This window comes from Elephas maximus, chromosome 2, assembly GCF_024166365.1.
Source record: "Elephas maximus indicus isolate mEleMax1 chromosome 2, mEleMax1 primary haplotype, whole genome shotgun sequence".
Lineage (NCBI taxonomy): Eukaryota > Metazoa > Chordata > Mammalia > Proboscidea > Elephantidae > Elephas > Elephas maximus.
Window position 1 is genome coordinate 228,203,593 of NC_064820.1, and position 15,502 is coordinate 228,219,094.

General features: G+C 46.4%; 1 protein-coding gene across 9 annotated transcripts in view; it reads left to right on the forward strand.

Moving 5' to 3' along the window:
* Positions 1-15,502, forward strand: part of AGPAT3 (1-acylglycerol-3-phosphate O-acyltransferase 3) — a 152,258-nt gene that overhangs the window by 128,254 nt on the left and 8,502 nt on the right. For all 9 annotated transcript variants that reach the window (XM_049874984.1, XM_049874980.1, XM_049874985.1 and 6 more), the window contains 5 exons: positions 7,158-7,327; positions 7,983-8,144; positions 9,680-9,833; positions 10,017-10,119; positions 13,522-13,597. In XM_049874984.1, the coding sequence (XP_049730941.1) occupies positions 7,158-7,327; positions 7,983-8,144; positions 9,680-9,833; positions 10,017-10,119; positions 13,522-13,597 (665 nt within the window). The remainder of the gene's footprint in view (positions 1-7,157; positions 7,328-7,982; positions 8,145-9,679; positions 9,834-10,016; positions 10,120-13,521; positions 13,598-15,502) is intronic.

Below are 15,502 nucleotides of genomic sequence, written 5' to 3' on the forward strand. Positions count from 1 at the left end.
CAAATTCTCTAAACTTGTGTTTGTCTGTAAATATCTTAATTTCGCCTTCATATTTCAGAGAGAGTTTTGCTGGATATATGATCCTTGGTTGGCAGTTCTTCTCCTTCAGTGTTCTGTATATGTCGTCCCATTCCCTTCTTGCCTGCATGGTTTCTGCTGAGTAGTCAGAACATATTCTTATTGATTCTCCCTTGAAGGAAACCTTTCTTTTCTCCCTGGCTGCTTTTAAAATTTTCTGTTTATCTTTGGTTTTGGTGAGTTTGATGATAATATGTCTTGGTGTTTTTCTTTTTGGATCAATCTTAAATGGGGTTCGATGAGCATCTTGGATAGATATCCTTTCGTCTTTCATGATGTCAGGGAAGTTTTCTGTCAGAAGTTCTTCAACTATTTTCTCTGTGTTTTCTGTCCCCCCTCCCTGTTCTGGGACTCCAATCACCCGCAGGTTATCCTTCTTGATAGAGTCCCACATAATTCTTAGGGTTTCTTCATTTTTTTTAATTCTTTTATCTGATTTTTTTTCAGCTATGTTGGTGTTGATTCCCTGGTCCTCCAGATGTCCCAGTCTGCATTCTAATTGCTCGAGTCTGCTCCTCTGACTTCCTAGTGTGTTGTCTAATTCTGTTATTTTATTGTTAATCTTTTGGATTTCTACATGTTGTCTCTCTATGGATTCTTGCAACTTATTAATTTTTCCAGTATGTTCTTGAATAATCTTTTTGAGTTCTTCAACAGTTTTATCAGTGTGTTCCTTGGCTTTTTCTGCAGATATCCTAATTTCATTTGTGATATCATTAAGCATTCTGTAAATTAGTTTTTTATATTCTGTATCTGATAATTCCAAAATTGTATCTTCATTTGGGAAAGATTTTGATTCTTTTGTTTGGGGGGTTGGAGAAGCTGTCACGGTCTGCTTCTTTAAGTGGTTTGATATGGATTGTTGTCTCCGAGCCATCACTGGGAAACTAGTTTTTCCAGAAAATCCGCTAAAAAAAAACTGCAGTCAGATCCCTATCAGAGTTCTCCCTCTGGCTCAGGCTATTCAGATGTTAATGAAGCCGCCTGGGGAGGGTGGGGGAGGGAACAGAGAGATAGGAGAGTAGCACCTCAGAATATAGCCAGAGTTGCTTGTCTTGCTTGGAATGACTCTTATATCTGAGATTCCCGCGGGCGCGTCGCCTATGTGTGCTGTCTGTGTGGAGATTGCCCCCGGGGGGTCTGGCCCGCTGGAGTCACGGTCAGATCCTCCGCTTCCAGCCCCACGCCCAGCGTCAAGGCTCCCCTACTGGGACGGTGCACTCTCGACTCCAAAATCAGTCGCTGCCTCCCGGGGACTTCTCGTCCCTCCAGCCGCGTGGCCGTGCCGCCCCCGTGAACCAGGTGGGCCCCCTCCCGGGGTTAGTTCAGATGGGTGGAGTAGCTCCCCGTGCTTGTGCCGCGACCGAGTGTCCCGGCTGGAACGCTGTTCTCCCCGCTCCAATACCAGTCGCTGCCTCCCGGGGACTTCTCCTACCGGCTGCGTCCCACGCCGCCCGCGCGACCCGGATGGTCACCTTCCCGGGGTTAGTTCAGGGGGTGGAGCAACTCTCCGTGTTTATGGCGTACCTGCGTGCAGTCCAAATCCCTGTGGGACGGTTCCCCGGCTCGGATGCTACTCTTTCTGCTCCAAGATCAGTCACTGCCTCCCGGGGACTTCTCCTAACGGCTGCGTCCCACGCCGCCCGTGGAACCGGCTAGTCCCCCTCCCGGGGTTAGTTCAGGGGGGTGGAGCAGGTCTCTGTGCTTGTGCCGTACCTGACTGGTATGCTGGCTCCAGGCTCTGGAAACAATCGCTGCTTCCCCGTATTAGTTCGTTCTCCGTCTCTAAATCTGTGTTTGTTGTTCAGGGTTCGTAGATTGTTATGTATGTGATCGATTCACTTGTTTTTCCGTGTCTTTGTTGTAAGAGGGATCCGAGGTAGCGTCTGCCTAGTCCGCCATCTTGGCTCCGCCTCTTCACTGTAGTTTTGATTTGCATTTCTCTAGTGGCCAATGATTCTGAGCATTTCTTATGTATCTGTTAGCCACCTGAATGTCTTCTTTGGTGAAGTGTCTGTTCGTATCCTTTGCCTGTTTTTTAATTGGGTTGTTCGTCTTTTTGTTGTTGAGGCTTTGCAATATTTTATAGATTTTAGAGATTAGACCTTATCAGATATGTCATACCCCAAAATTTTTCCCCAGTGTGTGCGTTCTCTTTTTACTGTTTTGGTGAAGTCTTTTGAAGAGCGTAAGTTTTGATTTTTAGGAGCTCCCAGTTATCTAGTTTCTCTTCTGGTGTTTTTGCATTGTTACTTATGGTTTGTGTACGATTTATGCCATGTATTAGGGCTCCTAGCATTGTCCCTACTTTTTCTTCCATGATTTTTCAAAATACAGTTTTAAATAAAAAAGGAAGGTATATAACAACATACATAACATGCTACCATTTTTTTATTATGTTTGCAGAGTGTATGTACGTATTTGTGTATTTATGTACATGTACAGAAAATCCTGGAAAAATGCACAGGAAAACAAAATAGTGATGATATTCAGGGAGTGAAGAAAAAGGAGGACTTTTCATTTCATACAGTCGTGCTGTTTAAATGTTTTTACATGACAATGTATTTCTTTTATGATAAACAGAAAATAGAACACATTTTATTTTAAATGGGAAATTGTGGCTGTGTATACTTATGAGTCCATTATCCCCTCCCAGTTCAGGAGCAGTGTAGGAGAACGCTGCTAAAAAGGCTGTTTAGGTCCATAAGGCTATTTGCGTGTAATTCCCTGTTGTCCTTAAAGAGACAATAACCTAGCCCTTAGTTTTAGGCTTGTCTTAAACATATAATAGTTTAAGTTCCTGAACATGGCCCTGTCCTTTCCAGGACAGCTGTTGTCTGTTTTCTTTTCTCTCTTTCAAAAGAAAAGGCTGCTGCTTTTTTGTAGGAAAGGAGAATTAGAAATCCTGTAGTATAAGATAGATAAATGAGTTATTCATGACTATAACTGGGTAAGATTAATGCATACAAAAAGGAAACTATTAATTAATAAAAGCTAAATTATATAGACTCCCACTTTCAGCAGTATTTTTTAGAGTCCTCTATTTTTTTTTTTTATTACATCAAAAGCTAAATTCCAGACTTTTTAATGCATTACTGAATTCACAGTAAGTAAAGGAAATCTCTCAGGCTCCTCCTCAACCCCTTCAGATAAAAAAAGGGAAGAGCCTGATAGAAATAGAGTATCAACATTGCCTGCCGGGAGCCTCAACCTTGGCCAGCTCTAGTAGAGGAAGCTGAATCTAAACCAGGATTTTCATAGATGGCTTAAGTGGAGTCAGGTTAGCAGCACCCCTTAGGTTTCCACAGAGGCAAAGAGAAACACACTCTGGGAGAGAACATCTCTAATTTAGGCCCAAAGAATCCCACAGATTAAGATCAATCAAATGTGAACTCATAGTCAAAATACAACACATATACAGCAATAGATTCAGACGAAAGACTACCAGAAGTGACCAGATTTGGAAAAAAACAAAAAACAAACAGAATGTCTATAAATAGAATTTGGAGCTGGAGAACTTTTTTAAGTAAATTTTTAAATTTAATGAATAAATTTTACATTAGATTTGACACAGTTAAAGATAGGATTTGCGAATTGGACATAAATATGAAGAAATAATCAAAAGTAGCCAAGAGTGACAAAAACAAGGAGATGAAAAATATAGGAATTAAAGATACAAGGATAGAATGAGAAAGTCTATAGAACAGTTTTCAAACTCCTGTTTCAGAATGAGAAAATAAAAGAGAAACAACATTGGAAGAGATGATGACTGAGAATATTCCTGAATTTTTGAAAATCATGATTTCGCAGATATAGAAGAAAATGTATATCGAGCAGGATAAATAAACAGAAACTCACACCTAGACACATCATAGTGAAATCACAAACCACCAGAAGACAAAGAGAAGATCTTAAAAATACCCAGGGAGAAAAGTTAGAGTGCCTACAGATGATTGACAGACTGACAGAAGACTTCACACAACAACAGGAGCCAGAAGGCAGTGGAATATCTTCCCCGTGCTGAGAGAATCAACTTAGAATTTTATACCCAGCAAAATAATCTTGCAAGAATTAGAACAAAATACAAACATCTTTAGGTAGACGGAAATTGAGAGCATTCTTCATCCACCAATCCTAAAAAAAATTTTTAAAGGATGTACTTTAGTAAGAACAAATGCAATAATAAAAATAGGGTCTGAGTTGCAGGAGAGAATGGCAGCCAAAGAAATTAGTGAACAAGTAAATTTAAACGATCATATATAATAATAATAATGCCCAAAATCAAGTGTAGATGTATTGCAGTTTTAAAAGTGAAAGTCAGAACTTTAAAAACTCATAAAAGAGAATATAGGAAAGTAGTCTGATACCCTCAGAAGTTAGGAAAGATTTCTTGAAACTCACAAACACCATTGTGTGAATTTTCACTTGGTTCTGGTAAAAAACGAACAAACAAAAAAATATGAACATTGTGGAAATGGCCAATTTTCTGTTACCTATGTACTTACCGCAATTGAAAAAAAACTATAAAAGACTTTTGGGGAGTAATTGAGATTACTTATGGTCTAGGTATTAGAAGATACTAGGGAATTTTTTAGTTTTTTGGTGTGGTGAAGATACTAGAAGCAGAAAAGGCCTTTATTCTTAGGAGATGAACTTTGAAGGGGATAAAATGTCATGTTTGCAACTTCCTCTGAAATGGCTCCTCACACATACAGCAGAGAGGACACAGTATTGAATCTAGGTGCATCTGTGGTGCTCACTGTAATACTCTTTCTACTTTTTGAATATTTTAATATTTTCATAATTAAATGAGAAAAAAAATAACTTTTTTCTAACCTGAACTTGGCATCTTCGTAGCACAGCTGCGCACCCGTACACAGGTCCATTTTTCTAGAACTGATGACTCCATGGAGCCCTGGTGGTGTAGTGTTTAAGAGCTACTGCTGCTGACCAAAAGGTCAGCAGTTCACATCCACCAGGCACCCCTTGGAAACCCTGTGGGGCAGCTCCCCTCTGTCCTATAGGGGCGTTATGACTTGGAATTAACTCGATGGCAAATTTTTCTTTTTTTTAAATGGGAATGGCTCCATATGTGAAAAAAACTACTCAAATATTTTGGAAGAATGTGATTGCTTCTGGGGGAAAAGATGATTTTTGTCAGACTTTAAATATTACAAAATTTCACATTTGCTTACTTAAGAGACTGACTTCCCTGCCAGGGGTATTTATAAGTTTCCTGCTGTAACAGCATACCACAAGCTGGTGGCTTACAACAAAAATCTATTCTTTCACAGTTATGGAGGTCAGAAGTCCTAAATCAAGGTGCCTGCAGGGCCATGCTCCTTGCAGAGACTCTGGGGGAAGAATCTCTCCCTGCCCTTTTCAGCTTGTGGTGGCTCCAGGCATTCTTTGGTTTGTGGCTACGTCACTCCTCCAGTCTCTGCTCCATCTTCTCATAGTCATCTTCCCTACGTCTGTGTCTTCTCTTCTTCTGTCTCTCACGAGAACACTTGTCATTGGATTTAGGGTCCACTGGGATAATCCAGGATGATCTCATCTCAGAATCCTTAGCTTAATTACAACTGTGAAGATCCTTTTTCCAATTAAGGTCACAGTCACAGGACGAGGTTAGGATGTGGGCCTAGCTCTTCGAGGGCCTCCATTCAGCCCACCGCAGGTGTATAATCTCATGTGCAGGTTAGTCACGTCTGCTGTCCTTTATCCCCAATTCTAAAATTCCGAAGTTCTGAAAGTAGATTTTCATAAATTTGGTGTAGACTTATTCAGTAGTGGAACCTAACCTGAACTGGTGTGCTTGTCGGCTTATAGTTGGTGTCCCTCTTGGTCTGACTCCCCCTATATTTTGCTGCAGAAATACTGATAGGTGATGGTGGTGTGCTGCCCCTGCTTCCCCTGCAGTGGCTTTGTCGTGTATGGCAAATTGTACTGATGGCCCTTCTAAGATTGGAGAAACTTGCCTTCAGAGGATGGTGGGTACCAGACTGTGATCCTACACTAAACATTTTAGATAAGAAAGCAACAGAAAACCATTCCCCATTTTAGGTGAGATAGAGGTACTTTTTTTTTTTTTTTTAGAGGTACACAGCTGGATAAGAGAAGAGTCAGTGGGTTCTTTTCCGGTTAAAATAATGTGGAAGGGACAGAGGAAGGTGTCAGGAACAGGCACAGACACACAGAAAAGCACCGCCTTCTCTTATTGACTGTGAGGCCATGTGACCTAGTGAATTTGGGGAGGTTCTCTTCTCCACTTAAGTTTCCTTCTTTAAGTATACCTCCCTACCTACCCATTGCCATTGAGTCAATTCTGACTCTCAGTGACCCTACAGGACAGGGTAGAACTGCCCCACAGGGTTTCCAAGGAGTGCCTGGTAGATCCCAACTGCTGACCTTTTGGTTAGCAGCCATAGCTCTTAACCACTACACCACCAGGGTCTCCTTCTTTAAATATACTAGTAGGAAAAACCAAAAAACCAAGCCCATTGCCGTGGAGTTGATGCCAACTCATGGCGACCCCATGTGTTACAGGGTAGAACTGCTCCTTAGGGTTTTCTTGGCTATAATCTTCATAGAAGCAGATCACCAGGCCTTTCCTCTGTGGCACCCCCGTGTCAGTTCTAGCAGCCAGCCGTTAGGTTAGCAGCGGATTGCAAACCGCTTTCGCCACCCAGTGCTCCGTACTAGTAGGAGCCCCTCCTCAAATTAGACCTAAGCAGAAGGAAAACTTTCCCAAGTTCAGGGGGCATATGGTGAACTCTAGGCTCACATTATTTTTTTTAGTATCACTGAAGCACTGTTTCATTTTTCACTCTTAATCTATTCCTATTCTCATTCCTTTTATTTTATAAAAGAGAGGCCATCAACACTCATTTCTAGCAGAAAATTTCACTGTGGATGAAACTCCCGAAAAACAGCCATGTCACAGAGCACGTGGCGGCCCTGAGCCTAACGCCTGAAGCTGCCTTCCCATGGCGGGGTGGGGCAGCCCCGGCTCAGCCCTCCGCGGGTGTGGGGACGCGCGCGGTGCCCGGCAGCCTGCCAATGCCCCCCTGTGCCCACAGAGCTGGTCATGCTCCTGGAGTGGTGGTCCTGCACGGAGTGCACGCTCTTCACGGACCAGGCCACGATAGACCGCCTCGGGAAGGAACATGTGATCATCATCCTCAATCACAACTTCGAGATCGACTTCCTCTGCGGATGGACAATGTGTGAGCGGTTTGGCGTGCTGGGGGTGAGCAGCTTGGTAGGGGCCCCGGGACGGTGCTGGAGGGGGTTCCCCGGGGCCTGGGTTCTCCTGCGCTCGTGCGCCTGGGCCCCAGTTCCCGTGAGTGGGTGCGCAGGGTGACAGGTGCTGACCTCTCCCGAGATGCCCGCTGTTCCACGTCTGTCACGGACCTTTGCTTTTCGTTAGTCCCTCCACGTCAGTACTCACAGCACTACCGCAGGTGGCTCAGGCACCTTGGGGGAAATTGTAGCATTACAGCAGGAACCTCTGTAGATCCCGGAGTTCCCGAGCCACCTCGGGTAACACCGTGGCCGTGCACGGAACAGGGACCCAGGAATCCACATGCTGTCTGCACCCGGGCCTCTCAGTGCATGGACTGTTGCACCACTGACATACTCAGCCTCAGTTTTCCCATCTGTAGGATGGGTGCATGCACTCATGGGTAGTGCTGGTCCGAACGGCCCCGCACTCACGAGCCAGGGCCTCCTCATTCTCCAGCAAATGCCCTGAAGTGGGGAAGCCGTGACTCACAGGGACGCTGGGCACATCCCACCAGGCCCTGCCATCCCCGCGCGACCCTCCAGGTGGCTCTGCTGAGCTAACCTGGCTCCCACTCTGATGTGCTGTGCAGATAATCACTGCCTTCCTTCCCTTCCTTCAGAGCTCCAAAGTCCTTGCTAAGAAGGAGCTGCTGTACGTCCCCCTGGTTGGCTGGACGTGGTACTTCCTGGAGTATGTGTTCTGTAAGCGGAAATGGGAGGAAGACCGGCAGACTGTGATCGAAGGGCTGAAACGCTTGTCTGACTACCCCGAGCCCTTCTGGGTGAGTCATCACCTTGCTCCGGAGCTGCCCTGTCACGGGACAGAGGAGGCACAGAGACCTGGGGGAAGGCACGGCAGGAATGAGCACCCCACTGGCTCTGAGAAAACCATTCCTTTCAACTTTATTTTAGAGGCCAGCCCTGGTGGCACAGTGGTTGAGAGTTCGGCCGCTAACCAGAAGGTCAGCAGTTCAAATCCACCAGCCAGTCCTTGGAAACCCTATGGGGCAGGATAGGGTCCCTGTGAGTTGAGACTGACTCAGTGGCATTGGGTTTGGTTTTTGGTACCGGTTCTCTGACATACCTGTGCCCAAGTCACAACTTCTAAAACTCCACCAGTACTCCCTGAAGACCAGGAAAGGTATTTCTCATCAGAGAACAGGGTTCCCTCCTGGTCAGATCTTGCGGACTGGGAACTTCCCTCGGGCCACCTGCTTCTAGCTCCCCTCTCTGGCCCCACGTTTGACCCAGAGCGTCCTAAGGGAGCCCAGAGCAAAGGAGATGGGGAGGGGCGCCCCTTAGGAAACGGGTGGCTGCCTGCCACGGGCCAGCTCAGAGCAGGGGCACAGGGCAGCCATGAGTTTTTATATGTTTCTCCTGAATAAAGTTAGTTTGAGTAAGCCAGTTAAGTTCCCCATTTGAGCCGCCTCTTCTACAGAGAAGTTTTTCATGTAATGATTGTGCTCTCCGGGTACACAGTAAGGTTCCAGGGCAAGTTCTAGCGGCTTTACATTCTGTGTGTCAATTTCTGCTTTAATCCATCACCCGCACTAGTTGCTGTCAAGTCGACTGCATGTGTGTCAGAGTAGAACTGTGCTCTGTAGGGTTTCCAAGGGCTGATTTTCCAGACGTAGATTGCCAGGCCGTTCTTCCGAGGTGCCTATGGGTAGACTCGAACCTCCAACTTTTTGAAGCAGCCAAGTGTGTGAACCATTTGCAACACCCAAGGCCCCCTCTGCTTTAATTAATGACAAACACCGTTTGACTCCATGGCAGGTGAGGCAGGAAGCAGGGCTCCATGGTGGTTTCTGCACCTCTCAGATGGCACTCGATAGGACAGCGTCAGACATTATTGACGTCATTGGGTTTGCCTGTCATCATTTCTTTCTCTGGTCCTTCCTTTGCTCTATGACCATCCTTCGAGCACCGGTCCCTCATTTAGCATTTCCAGCTCTGACATTATGGTGGATGGATAAGAGGCCTTTTCTATTTTCCCATCAAATCAGAGGCTGCTGCCCGGAGGCATCTTTGTGTTTTGTTTCTTCCTGGAAAGTTGCATTTTGCATCCTTTGAGATTAAGTGAAATACGGGCATCTGCCCTTTAAGTGGATTGTGGTGACGGGCAGACCTAAAACAAGTATTTCAAATGATGCCACATGCTTGTCACTAGAGCTGCTCTTTGCTTTCTGCCAGCTCAGTAGCAAATGTTTGCCATCCATCTCAGCCACACGTGAGAAGGTTCTGGGCCTGTGGGGCTGTTGGTCCTGGGTTGCCTGGGCCCCAGGATCACCTGTGCTCCCTGTGTCCCATGTCCTAGTTCCTGCTCTACTGTGAGGGGACGCGCTTCACGGAGACGAAGCACCGCGTCAGCATGGAGGTGGCTGCTGCCAAGGGGTTAGCCCCCCTCAAGTACCACCTGCTGCCTCGAACCAAGGGCTTCACCACTGCAGTCCAGTGTCTCCGGGGGACAGGTAGGGGCCATGGTCACAGACCCACGTTTCTCTTTGGGCTGTCTGGAGTTGCGCGGAAACTGAAAACAGTGATTTGTTAAAAAAATGAACCAGCAGAAATTTCTCAGCCAGTTGCATGCCAGTACAGGGGTGAGGGAGGCGGTAACTAAGGGGCTCACAGCTCACCTGTCTTTGTCTCCTCAGTCACTGCTGTCTACGACGTCACGCTGAATTTCAGAGGGAACAAGAACCCGTCTCTGCTGGGGATCCTCTACGGGAAGAAGTACGAGGCTGACATGTGTGTGAGGTGAGCGTGGGTGGGCGTCAGCACAGGTGGGCGTCCCCTGCCCCCTGCCCGCCATCCCCACCCCTGTGTGTGTGTGTGTGAGTGTGCGTGTGTGTGAGAATGTGTGTGAGTGTGCGTATGTGTGTGTGAATGTGTGTGCGCGAGCATGTGTGTATGTATGTGTGAGAGTGTGTGTGTGTGACTGTGTGAGTGTGTGTGTTTGTGTGTGTATGGTGTGTTCTATGTAGATAAGGCCACCTGCCACCCCCCAAGGCTTTGCGGGGCCTGAGCCTGGGCATCTGGCACACACTCCCTGATGCCTGGAGAGGTCCCTCAGCCAGTGAGGCGGTGGACTTTCATCCACGTCACGCGGGCCCCACCTCCTGCCTGCCCCAGCTCCCCACATCTGGGGTTGCCCCCTACCCCACGCACACCTCAGACACAGGCCCAGCACCAGGATAGGTACTTTGAACACAGCGGTGGTTAAGACTATTCCTACTATCAAGGACATACAGACGATGAGGGGACAGACATGAGAGGGCTGACTGCAGAACTGTTGAGTTCTGAGGTGAGGGCAGAATGTCCAGGAAGACACAGCCCATCCTCATGGGAAGGAGCACAGAGGCTTTGTGAGACACAGCATGGGGTCTGTAGCTTGAGCACGGACCAGGATTTCCACAGGCAAGACAGGAGGGACAAGCCACCCTGCCGAGGGCCCCCCTGTTCTGTCCTTGCATCCTGTCCCTGTGGCCAGCTGGTGGACGTGGCCCCCGCATTCCGCCAGGATGAGGTTGAGTGGCGGCCTGCAGGTGTCTGCCGCAGCCAGCATCACCCACCCCGCTCCACGACAGCACTGGTTTTCAGTCAGTCCTGTGTGGACAAGGACTCGGGCTAGTGAGAAGCAGAGCCAAGTGGGCAGGGGTCCAGGGGATACCCGGAGCCCTCGAGAAGTAAAACTTGACCAGGGTAGGACCCTGTGGAACCAGTTAAAAGCTCTCAGATGACCAGAAGCTGTTCCTATTAATTTGTGCAATGAGAGTTTATGGAATGCCTACTGTATGCAAAGCGAGAGGCCAGAGACCAGGATGGGGGTCAGGTAGAGGGATCAGTGAGTTCCAGCTTCTCCATAGGTGTTGCTGGTCAGGAGACAGATGTGCTGGTGAGGTGGAGGAAAGGGATGGTGGTGGACCCCTGAGTCTCCAAGGTACCCGCGAGGCCCTCAGGGGCACAGTTGCGCTTTCACAGGGGCCAGTCTAAAGGCCTGCCCTGGGGAACTGAGTGAGGTGGCCTCTTCACCAGGACTTGCCAGGCCTCCGGGCTCATGAGGGCCCCTTGGCAGTGCCCCAAGGGGAGACATAAAGAGGAAACTACATTCTCCAAGTTCTGTGATTCCTTCATTCAGGGAAGCCATTGAGCTGGGGTGGGGGAGGGGTCGTCTCCCACCCTGTCTGCTCCCTTTGCCTCGGCCTTCTTGGGAAAAAGATGCTGGGCACCACACAGTTCACTCAGTGTAAGACTCTCTGCCCCTCCACCGGCCTTTTCTGAAGGTGTCCCAAATGCCCACTGGGTTAATAGGTCTCCAGGCCACAGCCGGGCCACCAGATGGGGCATGTAGTGCTCAGCTTTCAACAAGATTGTGCGTGGTGAAGGCAAGGTCTCCCCGCGTGTGTGAAACCACTAGGAGTCATCTGCGGGCTTAGTTCCAGCATTTTCAGTCTGACCACCACAGACTCATTGGGTTCGACCCCGGCCAGTGTAGCCCACCAATGGCTGAAGCAGATCCCTGTCGTGTGAGTCTTGAGGTGGCCAGTACAAGTGAAAAAGGAAACCAGCCTAGCTCTTCTGGCCAGTGCCACACTTTAGGATGTTCCCAGGAATAAACTTTTGTGACCCTAAACAACGAATAAACTAGAGGCTTTTTTTCTTGCTTCTGAAGTTTGTAATGGACTGGCTGATAGCAGGCCTAGGTTCTTTTATCCCATCCTGGACTGAGCGTTGTGAACCTCAAGTTCTCTCCATTGGCTCGGAAACCACTGCCGGGGGTGGAGGGATGGGGAGAGTTGACGCATAATTGACCCAATGAGAAGGTGACTGGTGGGGTCTTTGGGTGGTCAAGATGGTGATGTGGAAAAAGCCAGGTCAGCATCTCGCCTGCTTGTTTTCAGACTAGAGCACTGTGATGTGATAACATATGATGTGATGTGACATGACGTGGCATGACATACATGTGATACAGGCTGTAAAATGATGTAGCATGGCGTGTTATATATTTGTGATATGATATGATGTGATATAATAGGACATGACATGGCATATATGATGTGATATATGAGATGATGTGCGGTAACGTGGCATGGCATGACATATGACGTGATACATGATGTGATGTGACACGACATGACATGTATGATGTGATATGAGATGTGATGCAACATGACATGATGTGATATGTTGACATAACATGTATGATGTGATGTAACCTATATGATTGTTTGATAGCTGACATGACATATGACAGTAACAGCAGCAATAGGCTCTGGGTCCACATTAGCACATTTTTATTTATTAAGATCTCACTTCCTGTCTTCACTTAGTGACCTCCCAGAGGCTGCATGCTGTGGAATGACATCGTGGCTCCTACCTTAGTAGGAAGTGTGCTTGTGTGTTCCTGCGTTCTAAAAATTTTGTTTTAAGTTTTAATACAGTAAATATCGATAGATACATCCCACATAAACGAAGGCTCTTTGGATCTTCAATTTTTAGAGACAAAAAAGTGTGAGACTCGCTGCCTTAGAACTTGGCGGTGTACGTCCAGCAGGGACAGTCCGCATGGCTCCTCATTCAGGAAGAAGCAGCCAGGTCCCTCATGATGACGAGGTGATAACAAGGCAGAGGCTGTCCCCATTTTGCTCACTAATTGTTCACACCCCTGTTTGTGCACCGAGGCCCCTTTGAAGGCACTACAGTTGCCCATGGAAAGCAAGTGGATTTCATTGGATTGTGAAATCCAGCATCTTCTTTGCCTGATGAGAGACACTGTCGGTCAAGGGTATTTCCTAAACTCCTGCAGACCCTAGTAAGCGATCACACTTCACAGTGGAACAGGAGGCACAATCTGCTTGATTGAACTGCTCACAGATGTTTGCTTGTTGTCCGGTGCTCTCGCTGTGCCCACACACATAAATTGTCTCTCAGCTCTCCCTTTGGGGTGCTTCCTGGGCCCAGCAGAGCACTGGGCAGGCTCCAGAGTATCCAGGTGAATATCGGAGGACACATTACTGTGATTTCTATTTGTCGTTAGAAATCGAGAGTTAGGCTTGAACAGAAAATGCAGATAACCCCAATGTGTAACAATTGATTTTTCCTTTCTTAGTTTGGTACCATCTAGCGTTCACCTCGTTTGTAATCTTTTTAATCAAACAGGAGATTTCCTCTGGAGCAGATCCCAATGGATGAGAAGGAAGCGGCTCAGTGGCTTCATAAACTGTACCAGGAGAAGGTAAGGGCACTCGACAGGGGCTTAGGGAACTGGACTTGGGAAGAGGTTTCCAAGGGGCACTGGTGGCCAGGGCAGGCAAGTAGCACGTGGATCTTCCAGTCAAGAGGGAAGCGTACTCAGGCCCTCAGGTACTCTTCTCTGGTCCTTCTCTCTTTTCTTAATTCTTTCTTCCCTTTTGAGAAATTAACATACTAGTGGAAAGTATGAAAGAAAATGCCTGATGACATTTTATCACATGTAAAAGAAATTATAAGTATATAACGCACAGGTATCATAGGTTAGAAGGTTAGAAGATCCTTATGACACCCACACTCAGTCTACCCCCATCCTCCTCAGTACTTGTCCTAGTCTCTTAGTGCTGCTGTAACAGATGTACCACAAGCAGGTGACTTTAAACAATAGACATTTATTGTCTTACAGTCCCAGAGGCTGAGATTTCCAGTCAGGGTCTCCACCACGTCAGATCCTTCCGTGAGCCTCTTTCCTAGTTTCTGGTATCTGCTGACAGTTCTTGGCATTCCTTGGTGTTCCTTTGCTTGTAGATAAGCACATGCCATCTGTCTTCCCTTGTGTGTGTGTCTGTGCCTATTCTCTTTTTATAACTCAGAAACGATTAGGTTTAGGATTCACTTTATACTGGTAGGACCTCAACTGATTGATTGATTACGTTATGTTAGATTACGCCACGAAAGGGGATTACATTACATCACATCACATACCATCACCATCACACCATACCATACCACATAATCTGCTCTACCCAAGGCCAAGTGATTTAATCACATGCAACTATTCCATAGCAGCAGCCAGATTAGAGTTTGGTGAAACAACTGGGAACCAAAGACTAGCCAAACTGACATGTAAAATTAACCATCACAGCATGCCTCAGCCTGACACCCACTTAACTCTATTTCGTACACAGATACATAAACCCATTGCCGTCAAGTCAATTCTGACTCATAGTGACCCTATGGGACAGAGTAGAACTGCCCCATAGGATTTCCAAGGTGATAATCTTTACGGAAGCAGAGTGCTATGTCTTTCTCACACAAATACATAGGACATTAGATAGGTAATTAGATGTCCATTTCAGCATTGTGGAGGCTAAATAATCAAAATCCTTCCAGTATAAAACACCTACTCATTCTGGCTAATACAAGACAACTATCCTTTTAAATACAGTGAGATACTCTCAAGAAAATACAAGAAACCCAGGGACTAAAAAGGGCGGTGGAGCTGAAAACCAGGAGTTTTAGCCTTTGAGCTAATACTGCCATATTGTGCTAGTGGAGTTTGCTGGTCCCCATAACCCAAAGCCTTGAGTTTTAATGCCTGTATGGAAGCAGAAGATAAGGGTCTGACCTCATTCAAAAACTCCACATTGAAATCGGGACCCTTTAAGAGTTTGACCCTCAGAAAGCTTTGACTGGCAAAAGGAAAAAAAAAAGCTACCTACCAGCACAGGAAAATGACCTTAAAGTTTATCTTTCTTGTCTTGAGATCAAAAAGTCATCCCTAGTAATTCATAATCAGAGGCCTTCCTTCAGGTAGGTTTGGAGTTTGAATTTATTCTAATAACGTAGTCCAAGGAACACAAAGCCAAAACATCTTCATAAAAAGTGATTCTAGGCTAATAATAACTCTAGAGTGTCTGGGAAAAACAAATGCAGAACTGGAGGAAAATGTCTTCAAACCTAAATGGCCCAAGATTTACACAGATAAAGCTGCTAAAGATGAGCTTATAACCAAAATACAAAACATTTGGGAGGGAAAAAACTCCATTATAGGTAAGGGACAACGGATAACAAACAGCAAAACTAAACCCTCCAAGAACTTCAGCTAATGGAACTATCAGGTGGAGGCTAAAATAAAAATAGGTATGTTTAAAATGATTAATCACAAAAG